Source organism: Dama dama, chromosome 31 (assembly GCF_033118175.1).
Source record: "Dama dama isolate Ldn47 chromosome 31, ASM3311817v1, whole genome shotgun sequence".
In the NCBI taxonomy this organism is placed as follows: domain Eukaryota; kingdom Metazoa; phylum Chordata; class Mammalia; order Artiodactyla; family Cervidae; genus Dama; species Dama dama.
The window spans coordinates 13,307,552-13,322,741 of record NC_083711.1 but is presented as its reverse complement, the minus strand read 5'-3'; the positions used below and the strand labels follow the sequence as shown (position 1 = coordinate 13,322,741).

The window sequence follows — 15,190 nt, the reverse complement described above, 5'->3', positions numbered from 1 at the left end:
CTGTAAATCATGTTTACTAAAATACTGAAGGGAAAATACCTAAAAATTTACAGTGGTTTTGTACTGTCACAGTGGTTTTTATCACTGCTTCCAATTTCTGGAAAGGATTCTGAATTACTTAAGTGCTCAATAATATGTCTGGGTGGTGGTTTGCAACACATCAATAAAGTTAATTACCCCCCAAATTTGCTTTATTACTTAGAAGATTTTATCAGTAGTTGTACTGACTACTGAAAACATTAAACTACTAGAAAACATTAAAAAGAGTTTCAGACTCTGGCTAACAAAACTTCAAGTGTGTTAGTTAAAAGTATTAATTTTATAACCATAGGGTATTTGATTTGGCAGTAACATACATGTAGTTCTTCTGATGCCAAGCAGTGAGCATATGCTGGGGTGTTGGCTGAACTCAAGCCAGTGTTTCCAAGGCACATACAACCCTAAGAGCCTTAAGAATACCAAAACTGTCCAAACTTCCTGTAAGGTTCTGTATTAGAATTTCTTTTGATGAGTTTATATAAGGCCCAGCCAGCCATACTGCATCTAAATTCCTTTGAAATGCCAAAAACAAATAAGAAAATTTAAAAGTGTTATTCAGTGACCTCATATAACCAACACATAGTAGCACATGTTCTGTAAAATAAGTTTACTTTTTACAGTGTTCTTTGTTTTCAAACCTCCATGTATAAAAATTGACTTGCTTAATTTATACATTAAGAGGCATATTTTCAGTTGCGTCCAGGGACTGACAGACTTCCTATAGAGCACTTCCTATAATTAGTAAATGTCTCAGAGGCCTTGCAGGCCACTTCACTTCTGTCATAACTCCAACTCTGCCTTTCCCTTGTAGAAAGCGGCCATAGACAGAATGTAAATACTTGATCACAGCTGTGTTTCAATAAAACTTATGTACAAAGACAAACAGCAGGCCAGATTTATACTGCAAACAGACCCCCTAATAACTTGGGTGACTTTCCTTAAGTGTCACAGTTTTTCATTAACAAGGCTGACACAAAACAGGTCATCCAGATCCAAGAACAGTGGTCCTCAGACAAAGAGGCTTCAACAGTAACATGTTTATTGTATAATCCATTCAAGGATACAAGATACAAACACAAACCACTTCTTAATTTAAGGAGAATGTGAAAACATCAGGCAATTCCTATAGTACTACTACAAATACAACCTTCACCTACAGTAAAAATGAAGCCATTCAGTCATTTTGGTCATCATCCCAGTCTTTCTTTCCACTTGGAGGCTTGGGCCCACCTGCTGGTTTTGCCATGATGATCTGCAAAACAAAATTCACAAGAGTACACTTACAAACTCAAGCTTTAGAATGAATAGAAAGAATATTTTTCTGAGCCTGCTTTGTTATTAAGCAATCATCACCAATGAGCAATCTGTTATTACATCACATATGGAACACTAGCGTAATCTTGGTTATCATCCAGCAGGTGAGCTTTCCGTTTTTGTGGACATTAACAGCAACAAAATGCACATTCATTAACGGGAGGCCTTCTAAGACATGCATTTCAACAACCCAATGTGCAGAATGTTAGAAATAGCTGCATGCATCACTGTCATCAATCAGTTTGGCACCTGATTTGCTATTTATATATGAGATTCGTCTTGCCAACCATCTTTATCCCAATTTCCTTGTGGTTTAGGAGCTTTAGGTCCACCTGCCAGTTTTGCCATTATAATCTAAAGTGGTTGATAGGTAAAATATATATATTAAAGTTCAACAATGATATTTCCTAGTACCTGAGAGCCTAGAAAAAAGTGTTATTCAGTGACCTCATATAATCAACTTTTACTTTATTTCCTAGTAAATGAGAACCCTTCAAGTACAAGAATTGTGTTCATAAACAAAAGTCCTAGCACCTAGTTGCCTGGAAACTTACATGCCAGAAACCTCATTTATCTAGAATCACTTACCCACTATTTTACAAGTATAGCCATCTAGCATTTTTAAAGGATTTATGTTTGAACAGAAAAAGGTGATGGTTGCAGCTTTGGGCTCAAATAAATTTGGGAGAAGTTAAACATAGTTGGCTTTCCACAGAGCAGAACTCTTAATCCCTGGTTAGTACATACATATATATATATAAAACATCAAGGAATTTGGCATGAGTCTCAATGCAACGAAAAGTCATAAAATATCTTCACTACCACCTTCAATAGCGTCCCCATCCCTTTTTAGAAGCTGCTTTCATAAAGAACTTGAAAGTCCTGCAATAACATTTTACCAACTGGGGATAAATTCAGATTGAATTAAAAGCAGTAAGTATAATTTTAGAACCTAAGTATACTTCAATTAAGATAACAGACTGATGGGCCTCTTTCCAGAGTTTCAGATTCCCTGGATCTGGGAATTTGTATCTTTAACAAGTTGTTAGATGACAAGGATGCTATGGACTAGGGCACAATTTGAGAACTAGTAAACACCTGAACAAACACTAATCCAGCCCTACTACACTGTCCAATGCTGAAAACTTTTCAAGTCCTTTTCTAAAATGCATACTATGCAAAATTAGGTACAACTATACTGAAGAGTACAAGCTCATTACAGTTGGATGGGTTCCTCAGATAGATATGTACAGAGTGCTAATGGCAAAAACAATAAACATCCTCCCTTAGGGTAAAACATAACACAGCCTTCCTAGGTTAAACCCAAAAATCAGAAGTACCTGTGTGAGAAAGGCACTTGTGTTATTAACACTACTGTCTTGCTTGGCTAACTGACATGCAAAATATTCCTTACAAACTTTCACTGTGAAAATTTGCTGCTTATCCCATGCTTCAGTCTATTTAGCTTCTCCTGTCCCCTTCTACTTTTTCTTGGGGCCCCCATTATCTTTGCTCACAAACTCCAAAACCATTTTTTCCTAAAAACAGTATGATGCACTGACATAAAAATGCACGATTACTAAATCCAGTCCATGGATATCCAGTTCCATTTCTGGTCATCTCACCTAGGAAGAGTTCTTTACCAAAGTGAAATCTGTTTTGCTATAATTACAACCAACTGGTCCTTGCTTAGATCAATCTCCTTTCCATTTCTATGTAAAACTGTTTCCTTTCATTTCTACCTAAAATTTGATTGTCCCAAGATTAATTCAGCATGATTTTCATTTAATGGTTTTCATTAAATGGATTTACACTGTGCCTCTAGCAATTAAAATTTTCTACTCAATATTTAAAAATTATTCATTGGTTAATAATCACTCCTAGAATTCTGTAAGAAAATAGATTTCATTAAGTACTAGAAAACACCTTTTTGAAAAATTGTGATTTCTGATTTATCTCAATTCAAAATAGTCTTCATCACTTTTCCTCTTTGCCTAATCCCTCAAAAATATTAGCAGAAATACTATGATAATTTTAACACCTGAGGACCTTAAAACCCCCAAGACAACATTTGTCACAGAAGAACGCTCTTAACCACCAGGCCCTGTCATCTCCACATTTCCTTGATGGTGGTACAGATAGTGGTCCAGACATTTCCCCTCAGATGCCTTCCAAGAACCTGAGTGGATGCCTGAAACAGCACAGTAAGAACTCTATATATATAACAACACTCTTTTATCACCCGTACAAGTCTATCAATCAGGTACAGTAAGAGTGTATTCAAGTTGGCAGCATCATTACTCCTGTACTTTGGGACTGTGTGCTAAGTCACTTCAGTCATGTCTGACTCTTTGCGACCCCATGGACTGTAGTCTACTAGACTCTTCTGTCCATGGGATTCTCCAGACAAGAATACTGGGGTGGGTTGCCATTTCCTTCTCCAACTTTGGGGCAGGAAGTAAAATTTGTTGATCTGATCACTGAAATGGCTAAGAGACAGTGTACAGAGCGTGGATATGCTGGATGAAGGAATAGTTCATGTCCTGAAGCAGGAGAGCATGAGATTTCATCATGCTACTGATAACGGTGTACAATTTGAAATATATGAATTACATTTTTCTAGAATTTTCCATACAGTGTCTGGCATAACAGATGACTTGTGGCTAAAATGAAACCACAGAAAGCAAAACTGCAAACAAGTTAGAGAATACTGTAGTCTGCAATGTCTGCTTCAGGCTTTTATGACCTTTCCATATTCCATAAGGAACTTCCTCTTAAAAAGGGTTTTAAGAAAAAAAAGTCTTGAAAACTATGAATCTAAATGAGATTTATTTTACCCATTTCACTTCCCAAGTGGCAAAGGAGTCTTTCATTAGAAAGATACTTTTAAATTAGCTGAATCAATACTTTCAATAAAATGTAAAACTATAATAGAGAAACAAAACTTTTTTGGGTGGCTGGGGGGGGGGGGGGGGGAGTACTTTACTTTGAATAGGAAGAGAACTGTGTTTCAGGCCCATGAAAATATACTTTGAACTACATAAAAACTAGTATTTTTAAAGATCAGTATTTAATTTCTCACTCACCTGATCCACTCTGAGAACAGTGACGGCAGCATTAGTAGCCAGTTTTATAGCCCAGTATTTTCCCAGGTAAGTATCTAGAACACCAGCTTCCAACATGTCCTTTACAGCAGGAACTTCAGCCTGTCAACACAGAACTGTTTTTATGCTTTCATTCTAAAGGTTTATGTGAAAATATTTACACTCAATAATATAAACAGTGCTACTTATATAAAAACTAGAATAAGTAGCTAGGCAAAAGTACTACCCTATATACACTATAAAGCAGAAGGATAACTAAATTATCAGACAAACTGAAAAAGCTGTTGAGAAAATCCTGTGCTCACAAATCAGAACATTCTCTGATCTTCCTTTTAATGTTATGTTGTACATTCACAAAATAAAGTTCACTTTTTTTTTTCTCCCAAATACCTCAATATCTAATCCAACGTTTTTATTTCCTTCTTGATGTACTGCATAGAGTTTAGAGATTACTTCATTGGCCTTAACTCCAGAGTTTTCTGCCAGTGCCCGGGGAATAGCTTCAAATGCCTCCGCAAACTTCTTAATGGCATACTGTTCAAGTCCAGGACACGTCTAAAACAAAAATGTGCTAGTTACTCAATTTTATTCAAACAACAACAAGAAAGTCAGTTTATACACAGAAAACCATATACCTCTCCATATGATGTGATCTGTTTGGCTAATTCAATTTCTGTTGCTCCACCTCCAGGTACAAGACGTTTATCCTATAACGTTTAAATGTTGTTTAAAAAAACAAGTCACCAAGAAGCAATTTCCAGTTTTCTAAATCTTTTCAGATTCCAGTACTCCACCAAACTTAAGAGCTTTAAATCTGATTCAATTACAAATTTTATAAAATTCCAATTCCAATTAAAAAATGGAGTGATTTGGACAAGCTATCTTACCTCACCGTAGGGTCTCGTATATGAAAAAGAATCAAAGTGAAGAATGGGAACAACACTGCAATTATCTACATTTTCATAGATTCAGCACTAAGAATTTACTGAAAAGGAAACTGAAGTGCAATAGAAGAAAAACCACCATAAACTCTTCACGACAGTTAAAAAAGGAAGCCTTGATTTGCTGTTTCTTTTCATATTTAAGAAAATCCATCAGCAATAAACACTTAAATGGAGTCTTACAGAAAAAGGTGCTGTGCTTTACACAAGCCACCCATGCTAATACTGACCCTTGTGAGAACTTTGAAAGTATTAACACCATCATCTACTGCCCTCTCTATATCATCCATCAGGTTGTCTGTAGAGCCTCGAAGGACTATGGTAGAAATGGCACCATCTTCCTTTTCTGTCAATAAATTAAATATATATTAGGAGATTAGTAAAAGAAAATGAGCTCCCTACACATCACATACGTACATTTTACCATGACTACTCACCATGCTTAAACACAACCACTTGTGTATCTCCAACCTCTGACAGGTAAACACTGTCACAATGTCCCATTTCTTCAAGGACAGGAGGATTCTGTGAGAAAATGATTCTTGTAATAAAGTAATTTGAATAGGTTCGACTATCTTTTAATAGTGCCCAACATACATACCAATCTAGGAAGAGCTGTAGCACCAACTGTTTTGCATAATCTTCTGAGATCCCACTTTGAGTTCAGCCTTTAAAAAACAAAACAAACACCTTAATAGGAGACACACTAGTAAAACACAAGATATTAAACAGGAAACTGTTCACAGGGCCTCAAGTCACCCTCTTTCTTCCCTGAAGGTTCAAGCTCAGAATAGGTCTGGACTGCACTGTGCAATCCAGCCACTTATGTTTATAAAATTACTGTAGAACTGAGAAAGTTCCCAAGTCTCCTTAGGATGTCAAGGGTTTGTAGTTGTAAAACACAAAGGAAGCCCTGGCACATAGAAAACTTTTGCTATACTTTGGGCAACTGAATGTTCTGTGAGAAAGAGAACAGTGATTTCCTCTGCACATTATATTAAGAAAGGTGGGAACGGTTAAGTTATCCAGTGTAATTCATAAACAAAGTTATGTTCCTAACCCCACACTCTAGCTAACAGTGTGTACCAGATTTGTGTCTGGTCTCTTAAGCTCTTCCTCTTGCCTGGAACACTCTTTCTTCTCCCTCTTCAATAACACCTGTTAACTGGTCCTTCAGCTCTCAGTCTAAAGGTATATTTGCTCAGAGATGTTTCCTGTTTCCCTAGACCAAGTGAAGTCCACTTGCTACATTATCTAATACCTCATACTTCCCCCTTTTAACACTCTTAACAGTCTTTATGGTGTGCTGAATTTATTTGTTCACTGTTTCACCACCCAAAGTCACTTACAATCTGGAGTAACAGAAGGCAGTCCTCTCTTACCTCACCAACATGATATTGTATTTGTTTGCATAGTGAAGAGCCATGTCTGCCACTCTGCCACCCGTTACTACGACATTTGCACCAGTATCAGCAATAGCTTTGACTTGCGCATCCATGAGATTTTCTTCTCCCTTACTAAAATTCATCAATTCTTCAGCACTCTTTATCAACACTGTTCCCTAGCAAAATAAGCAAAGATTTTCTTTAAAACCATTTCATCACTTTGGTGTTCAAAGTCACAGAATAACATTAAAGAAACAATTTAAACATGCACATATTATGAAACAATACAAAATCTGTATGAAACTAACAGAAATGCAGCTTGCTCCCAGACCAACAACCTCTCCCTCCGCCACACTCAGCACTAACATATTTGCTCTCTGACAGGCACTTTTCATGGAAAAATTAGAGAAATTCTAAACTATGAGATGTCAGGCAGGTGTCCGGACGTCTGTCTTCTGATGTCAATTAGTGTACCAAAACAACATTGTGGTTCTCAAACTTTTTCTAAAATGTGGACTAAATGACCAGGCCCATCCCACCCCAAACCTGTATAACTTTAAAAATTCCAGCGATGAAATCAACAGTGATTTATAAACTTCAGACTTCTTAGTATGTATTTTCAAATACAAACTTCAAATTGTAACTGTTACTAACTTCAAATTATGTTAACTTATTTTTGTTTCAGGATGCTACAGAATTTCAATGTTATTTAAAAAACTGCAATGAACAGCACGCAAATACTCATTTTTTCACTTAAAACTGCAATGAACAGCACGCAAATACTCGTTTTTTCACTGAACATTTAACCCGCTGAATGTGTTAAGTTCTACTAGAAGTCAAGAAACTGTTTGTTTAGACTGTAAACAATACTGTGTCACCATCTCAAGTTTCACTTCTTATTTAGTACGTGAATTAGATATTCAATATAAATCTAACTAAAAAATAGACACAAGCCTGCAGTTTTCAGTAATTATGCCATATTCACTGGATTAAGAGCAAACTCCACCTCAAAATGTTAGAATCATTAAGACTATCTGAAAAGGAAGCCCAAATTTTCACCTTCAAGATTCTGAAATCTACATACCTTAGTTTCTGTTATCATGCCATCAAAAGGACAAGAGTACACTGCTATTTTTGCATCTTTGACAGATGTTACATCACCTTCAGTTTCCTTCTTAAAAACCATGCCATGCAATACTGAAGAGGAATGCACACCAGAGCCCTGAGGAGTTGGATACCAAAATCATCAACGATTTCATGACATCAGGGATAATTGCCTGCTTCTGCAGGTACCAAAAATATTCATTACTAAATAATGTACTACAGCAAAGCAGTGACTCTTGGGGATGATACAGTGGTAGACATTAAAACACACCAGTCTGTTCATTGCAGGGATCACTGTGGCAATGAGCTACAGTTACAGACCTAGATCCTGCAGCATACTTGGGGAAAAATCAAAGGACAACTGCTCTAAACCATTCATTCACTCAGCACCAATGTACCAGGCTGGACTGTTAGTGACAGGGACAGAACAGGGATCAAAGCCAAGTTTCTGATTTCACACGCACACCAGGTAACAGGGAAGGGGAGGCAGTGTATGGATAGTCAGAATACACAGCACGTATATTAACACATACAGCTAATGCATGTACTCATGTAAGTTAAACTTGACCACATTAACAATCACATGTCAATGTGTAAAACCAATAGTTATATGTTTTACTGTATCAATCACAATTTTTACCAAATATATCCCTTCAGATATTAACATTAAAAGTATGAATTTTATTACACAGCAACAGAAAAACCTGAACCACCTGCAAAACTGCCTTCTAAGCTCATTTTATAAGTCAGCATATATGAAGAGTGCCAATAATTAGTACTTTGTTTATGCACTAAACCTTTCAACTGTTATGGAAAAATGATGACTTAAGAATATGTCGATATCCTTTTAAATTCGAACTAGTAGTATTACAATCTAGCAAGATCAAAATCTTACAATGAAGGCAGGAAAGTCGCAAGTGTCTAAAACTTACAGGGTAAAATTTAGATTAACAAATTTTTTTTTGGCTAAGGGGGGAAAAAAAAAAAAGACCTATCTAGATAACACTGATGCATTTCTAAACTTACCAGAATCTTACAAACTCTGATGTTATCAACATTGAAATGGCCAGAGTCAGGAAAAATGGATACTGTTAAGAAACCAAGACATATCAAAAGATATATTGGGAAAACAGAGAAAATATCTTAGCCACATGAAGACATTTTAATTTTGGATTTTTTCATTTACTGATACATACTCACCACATGCCTGAGCTATAAGCTTGGCCAGAAACACTTCATTACCATATTGTTTACTCATTACGGAGGTATGAAGTAGAGATGACACTTCATCAACATCCCGTAGATTTTTTGCAGAACAACATACCAAGTCAGGAAGAATCTCATGAGCTTTTTTGCAGGCTATTTCATAGCCTTCTATGACCTTAAATGTAAACAGCAAAAATACTTCCTCAAAGGACATAATTTTGACATGTCTTAAAGTATCTCATTTTGATGACCCAATGGATATGGTATTTTCAATAGAAAAAGACAAAGCACACTCCCAGAGTAACATTCACGGCAAAGCCTACTATTTAAGAGTGTAGGCTTTGGTGACAGCCCCCATTTGAACCCCAACTGCCATTACTAGCTACTCGAGCAAGGTTTTTCTAACTTAAGGCTCATTTTCCTTATCTAAAACAAATTGGGATTACTTTTAATAGGCCCCACTCAGAGGCGTTTTGTAAGGACCGAATGAGACATTGCATGGGAAGTACATGTACCACAAAGCCTGACACAGAGAAAAGTGCTCAGTATTGGCTATAACTGTAGTACTGACTTAAGTTTGAAACAGTAGGTATACATACATAAGCAAATTTGAAACAGGGGTAGATTTTAAAATGGTCACTCACCTCTGAAACCGACAGGCCAAGTCTGAGAAGCTCTTCAGCTAATTCCAGGAGAGCTCCAGCAAAAACCAGAACAAAGTTTGTGCCATCTCCAACCTCTTGCTCTTGCATGTGAGAGGCCATCACAATCATTTTTGCAGCAGGATGTTGCACCTGGTAGAAGGCGTTCGAATTTAAATAGCAAGTTAAAACATCTGACCCTTAAAGCAATACGAAAATTTTCCTTTCCATTTCTTCTTAAATTAACAGACTCCAATCTCCTATGGGTCAGGTAACTCTTCTGATCCCACCTGTAGTGTGGTCACAAGAAGACAATCCAGGTCCCCTTCCACCCATCAGCACGAATGCACCACCATAAATGACAGTAACTTCACAGGGCACTTTCTTTCAATGGTCAGTCACTCAGTATGTACACTGTATATATAAGGTTCCTAACACTATTATAAGTTCACTAAATTAAAAAACAAAGTAATTCCAACCTAAGGCACTTTTAAAAAAAAAGGCTTCAGAAGTGCTAAAGTAGATGCCATTTAGCTTGGTGATAAGTTTCAATATTTATGTATATCCTCATTGAAAGGGGTTATCAATTATGGTCTAAAAAAAGAAAAATATAAAATATTCTTAAAGTGTATCATAATTTTAAGTGGTCCTTCCCTAGAATTTAAGATGCTTTTTAAAGGAATAAGTAAGGAGTGACAACTGACAGCACTGAGAAAACTAAATAGCTGACACTGGTTTATTATGAAGACAACAGCCCCATCATACTTAAATGTGAGAACATCACGGAGTACAATGTTAACCTTCATAATGACAAGTCCCTCCACAGCTATCTCGTGGATCTGTTTTGTTCAATATTACTACTTTAACACTATATCATTATTTGGGCTTCCCTTGTGGCTCAGATGGTAAAGAATCTGCCTGCCATGTGGGAGACCCAGGTTCGATCCCTGGTTTAGGGCACGGTAACCCACTCCAGTATTCCTGTCTGAAGAATCCCATGGTGGGCTATAGTCCATGGGGTCACAAAGAGTCGGACACAACTGACAAGTGACACTCTCATATCATTATTTAAGAAGTTGGAGAAACGTTAACTTATCTACGGAGTTCTGACTGAAGAATTAATCCTGGTGCTTTAAGAAAAATTCCCTGAGACCGAACATATCCTTCAATTAGCAGCTGGCTGAGGAGTGGTTCTCCATGTGTGATCAGGCGCCAGACTGTCCTCATAAACCTGGTGGCAGTTATCTATTCTACAGACTCTATACCATCAAAACTGTAGGTGAACAAAACAAAATTCCACCAACTGATTTAATTTCACAAACACAATTAAAACAAACCCATCTTAAAGTATCAGCTGTTTCTACATTATGGAATAATTCACTTTAGCATCACGCTCTAAAGAAGACAACATTCAATTTGATAGTATCAGCAAATATATATGTATATTTTATAACAACTAATCTCTCCATAAATTACAGAAGATTTTAACAGGAGCAAAGATCTTAAACATAAAGAGGATTCTCTATAATTAGGAATATCTATATAATGAATTTTCAAGTTGGGAATTAAAAAAAAAAAAAAACTCCTTATTATCCAATGTGAATGAAATAAAGGTTATTCGATGTTAGAATACACTGAATTTTTGACATCACCAAAACATTTCTTGGGCTTTTAAAAGAAATAACTTACTTCTAGCTCTCTTAAAATAGTCGCTGCATCATTTGTCACAAACAACTTCTCCAGGTGGTTGATAACCATTTTGTTCATTCCTCAAAAATAGTTAGAAAAAGAAATCCATCATCACTCAAACCATTCTCCAGACACCAAAGAAAATCCAGTCAAGAAACACAAATTAAAAAAAAAAAAAAAAAAAAAACAAATTTGCTATCCATTCCTTGAAATAACGTTGTAAGAACTCAAAACATACTACCTATTCTTAAAGCCACAGCCCAATGGCTTCCCCTGCCTGCACACCTGTATTCTTTCTTTCCTGCCAATTTCATATTTTTTGTTCAATTTAAATTATATTGACATGTACAAAGACTAAAATTATTTACTTGAAAATATATTTGTTTTGCTTATTTCATAAATTTGTATCAATTAATTCAGTTGATGGTGGGAAGCAAGAGATGATTTTTCTCCCTTAAATTATGTCATTTTACGTAAGAGAACCATTCCACAGCTGTAACAATGAACACTAGGTACTACCTCAAAGGTGAAAGCACCATAACTTTTCTATCCTCTCAGTAGGACAAAAAGTAACATTTCAATTCCAACTTTTCTAAAAAGATCTGAACTGCTGATTAAAGATTAGAAAAACTGTACAGGAGTTATTTTCAACGCCACACTGTATTATGGCTAAAACTCTCAATTTACATATACTATCCTCAAACAAGTTTCAAGAACTATTACACAAAATTCTATCATAGTCCTGTATTTTTTAAAACATGAATTTAGAAATTACCATTTGGTCCGTATGCTGTGCGAGTTGTCTGGGCCAGTTCCTTGCAAGCCTGTATGTTCCTGTACACAGCCTCTTCTAACCCTGAAAAATGCTGGAGAAGAAAACTTCTGATTAGGCAGGACAGTGAATCTCAATAATTTCTTCATCTGTAAAATGGGAGTAGTAGAACAGTACCTGTCTCAAAAGACTGCTGATACTATCAAGCAAGACTGATGTATGTAAAAGCATGGTGTTCGGTGTTCCTATGATACCACAGATACCACTGTAATCTATGATCCATAGATTTGTCCACTAATTGAATGAATAAAGCATGACATTTTTAGGGACCATGGGTACCTACTTACACATCAAAACATAAAGCCTATAATTTTTTAAAAGTGTGGTGACAAGTGCAGAGAAGAGCGCTAAGACTGATTAGAGAAAGCATATGAACCACTGCAGATTATTTAAAAATACCTTTCCAGAGTCTACCAATTCTTTCTAAAAGCTGACATGTGGTATGAATGTGATAAAACCTGAGCATTGTAGAGTCAACAGGTCTATGTTCAGAGGGAATTAACATATTTACCTTATACATTTTTAGAACTAAAGCATACAGATTTTGAACTCTCATTTGAACTGAAACAAACTGCTCATTTGTACACATTAATTCCAATGTGTATACACTGAAAACTGAACTGCTCACAGGACTCAAATTTTCAAGTTTTACAATCAACTTCTTTTAGCCATGGGATTTACTTGGGAGTCTCAGATAAATTTCAAGAACCTACTGTTCATGTGAACATTTTTTAAGAGCTGCTTTGCCTGACAGAGTAGGCAACTGCCACAAGTGGTTATTTAAAATTTAAGTAATTAATTAAAAACTCAGTCTCACAATTGCACTAATTGCATTAATTGAAAACACAATCCCTCAAAAGACACAGTTCAACTGCCCAGTAGCTACATGTGACTAGTGGATACCACACTGGATAATGCTGATTTAAAACATTTCCATCATAGCAGACAGACAAAACTGCCTTATACTCCTTTTCCCTCACTCCCATTCTCTGAGGAACAGTCACCTCTGACCATAAATCAGACCCTACCCAACGGTTCAAAGACTTCCCCTCACTCTTAGGATAAAATGTAAATCCGCTGTGAGGGCTACAAGGTCCTACACCCTCTAATCCTTGCCAACAACTCTTCTAATTTTATCTCTTACCACTGTTTTAAGATGTCAAACTCACTTCATCCTCAGAATTTGGTCCCTTAGCCTGAAACATTTCTGCCTTTAATCTTGGCCACTAAGCACAGAGCTGAGAGTTCTTTCCTTAACATTTTATTTATTGTTCTACCCCAAACTTTCCTTTTTAATTTTTTTTAGAGCTGCACTTCCAATTTCCTTTATCATTATTTGAAATTATCCTTTTTGCTTATTTGGTCACTTATTATTTCTGCCTCAGAAGAATAAAAAAATACTGACACTTCCCAGGCTTTAAAAAAAAAAGTGAGTTCATGTCATCTTCAGCAAAGCTCTTTCACCAATTCTTACAGTAAACCTCCTTACCTAATAGAGTCACGTTATCCCCAAAGTGCATCCTTGCCAACAAGAAACCTAGTTCCCTCAAACTGTTACCACAAATGGAACCACGCTATCTACATTCCTTTAAGCACAGAAAGTCTGGGAGACAATCGGGAACACAACTAATTGAACATAAAAGACACATTTAACAGTAGTGCGTCTAAGACTTTTTTTTTTTTTTTTTAAAAACCATGCTGTTAAAATTACTTTCAAGATCTCGCCGAAAAACAAAGGCTTTACTTAGGTCAGGGTGTCCCTTACCCTGTGGGTTACAACTCTTTCCGTCCAATCTCCCCAATTGAAAGATGAGGAAAGCAAGACCCAGAGGGTTAAGTTTTACCTCAAGCTGGCTAAGATCAGACCAGAACCCATTGGGATTGTAACTAAGGTTTATCCTACCATAATACACTATTTCTGCGAACTAAATAGAGAGCCCATTGTTTCTCATTTGCAAGAGTTGCCTCGTCCCTGTCCTCCCCGGACCACCCGCTCCTGGAGCCGTTTCGCAGTATTCAAAAGCACCTTCACCTACGTTATTTCACCTACTTCGCGCCCCCCAAAGGAAATCCTCCTCACTCTCGTTTTACTGATGGAGGAAAAATGCAAAGAGCGGCCTTCACACCCTGTGCGGCTACAAAGTACAGAACTCGCTGCCTGCGGCCTCGTCGCCCACTCGCCGTTTCTGGCCGCTTGCCCCCTCTCCTGGGCCCATTAAAAAAAAAAAAAAAAACCACTAAATGCCCGTGGCCCTCCGCGGCCGAGCCCTCCCGAGAACACCTCCCTTTCTGGAATCTTCTTTCCCTCCGACCGCTATGTCGGGTGGGCACGCCGGGCCCGTTCGTAGGCTTCTTTTCTTGGCTGCGGCCGCCGTGGCTCTCCCACCTCATCCCCCCTTCCTCGTTTTCTTACCTTCGCTCCCTCCTTGAGCATCTGGGCAAAGCCCGGGGCCTTGGGGACGTGAAGCGCCATGACCAGTCTGCACGGAGCCGTTCACGCGCCCTCTCAGAAGATCCCGGAGGAAGCGAGAGGCGCGCACAGCCTCCTGGGAACGTAGCGTGCGGCAGCCTCACGCTCCTCCTTTCTCTTCAGCCGGGCCCGCCCCTTCCCCCGGCGGCCTAGTCTGAACCCTCGCGAGAAGGAGCAGTTCGCGTCGCCAGAACTGAGTTGACGATTCTCGATCTGCTCGATCGATGGGGCGGCTCGATCGGGCCGGGCTTTCTGTCTTCCGGCCGACGCACGCGTAGGCTGCCTGGCGGATGTGGCTCGCTCCCAGATATTCAGTTCGCTTAGACGCATAGGCTCTGTGGTGGGGACTTTTGAATTTTGTCAGTTTTGTCCTTGAGTTTTGCCACGCCTTCCAAGAGTAGCTTCCTTGAAAATCTTCCAGAGCTCCCCACGATATTAGCCAGGTGGGCACCCCTTTTTTTCCGA

The 15,190-nt window shown here is 37.8% G+C and overlaps 1 protein-coding gene across 2 annotated transcripts; it reads right to left on the bottom strand.

The window, feature by feature from the left end:
- Positions 1-1,061: 1,061 nt before the first annotated feature.
- CCT8 (chaperonin containing TCP1 subunit 8) lies at positions 1,062-14,826 on the bottom strand. Of its 2 annotated transcripts, XM_061134116.1 has the most exons (16): positions 14,669-14,826; positions 12,199-12,289; positions 11,424-11,503; positions 9,738-9,887; positions 9,088-9,268; positions 8,914-8,975; positions 7,868-8,005; positions 6,781-6,959; positions 6,000-6,066; positions 5,836-5,923; positions 5,629-5,744; positions 5,093-5,164; positions 4,848-5,012; positions 4,440-4,559; positions 1,603-1,707; positions 1,062-1,291 (listed from the first exon to the last, which is right to left on the bottom strand). In XM_061134116.1, the coding sequence occupies exons 1-15, from the start codon at positions 14,726-14,728 to the stop codon at positions 1,615-1,617; spliced, it is 1,662 nt and encodes a 553-aa protein (XP_060990099.1). In that variant the 5' UTR covers positions 14,729-14,826; the 3' UTR covers positions 1,062-1,291; positions 1,603-1,614. The 2 variants fall into 2 exon arrangements, with proteins under 2 accessions (XP_060990099.1, XP_060990100.1); XM_061134117.1 differs by lacking the exon at positions 1,603-1,707.
- Between the last annotated feature and the right edge of the window lie 364 nt (positions 14,827-15,190).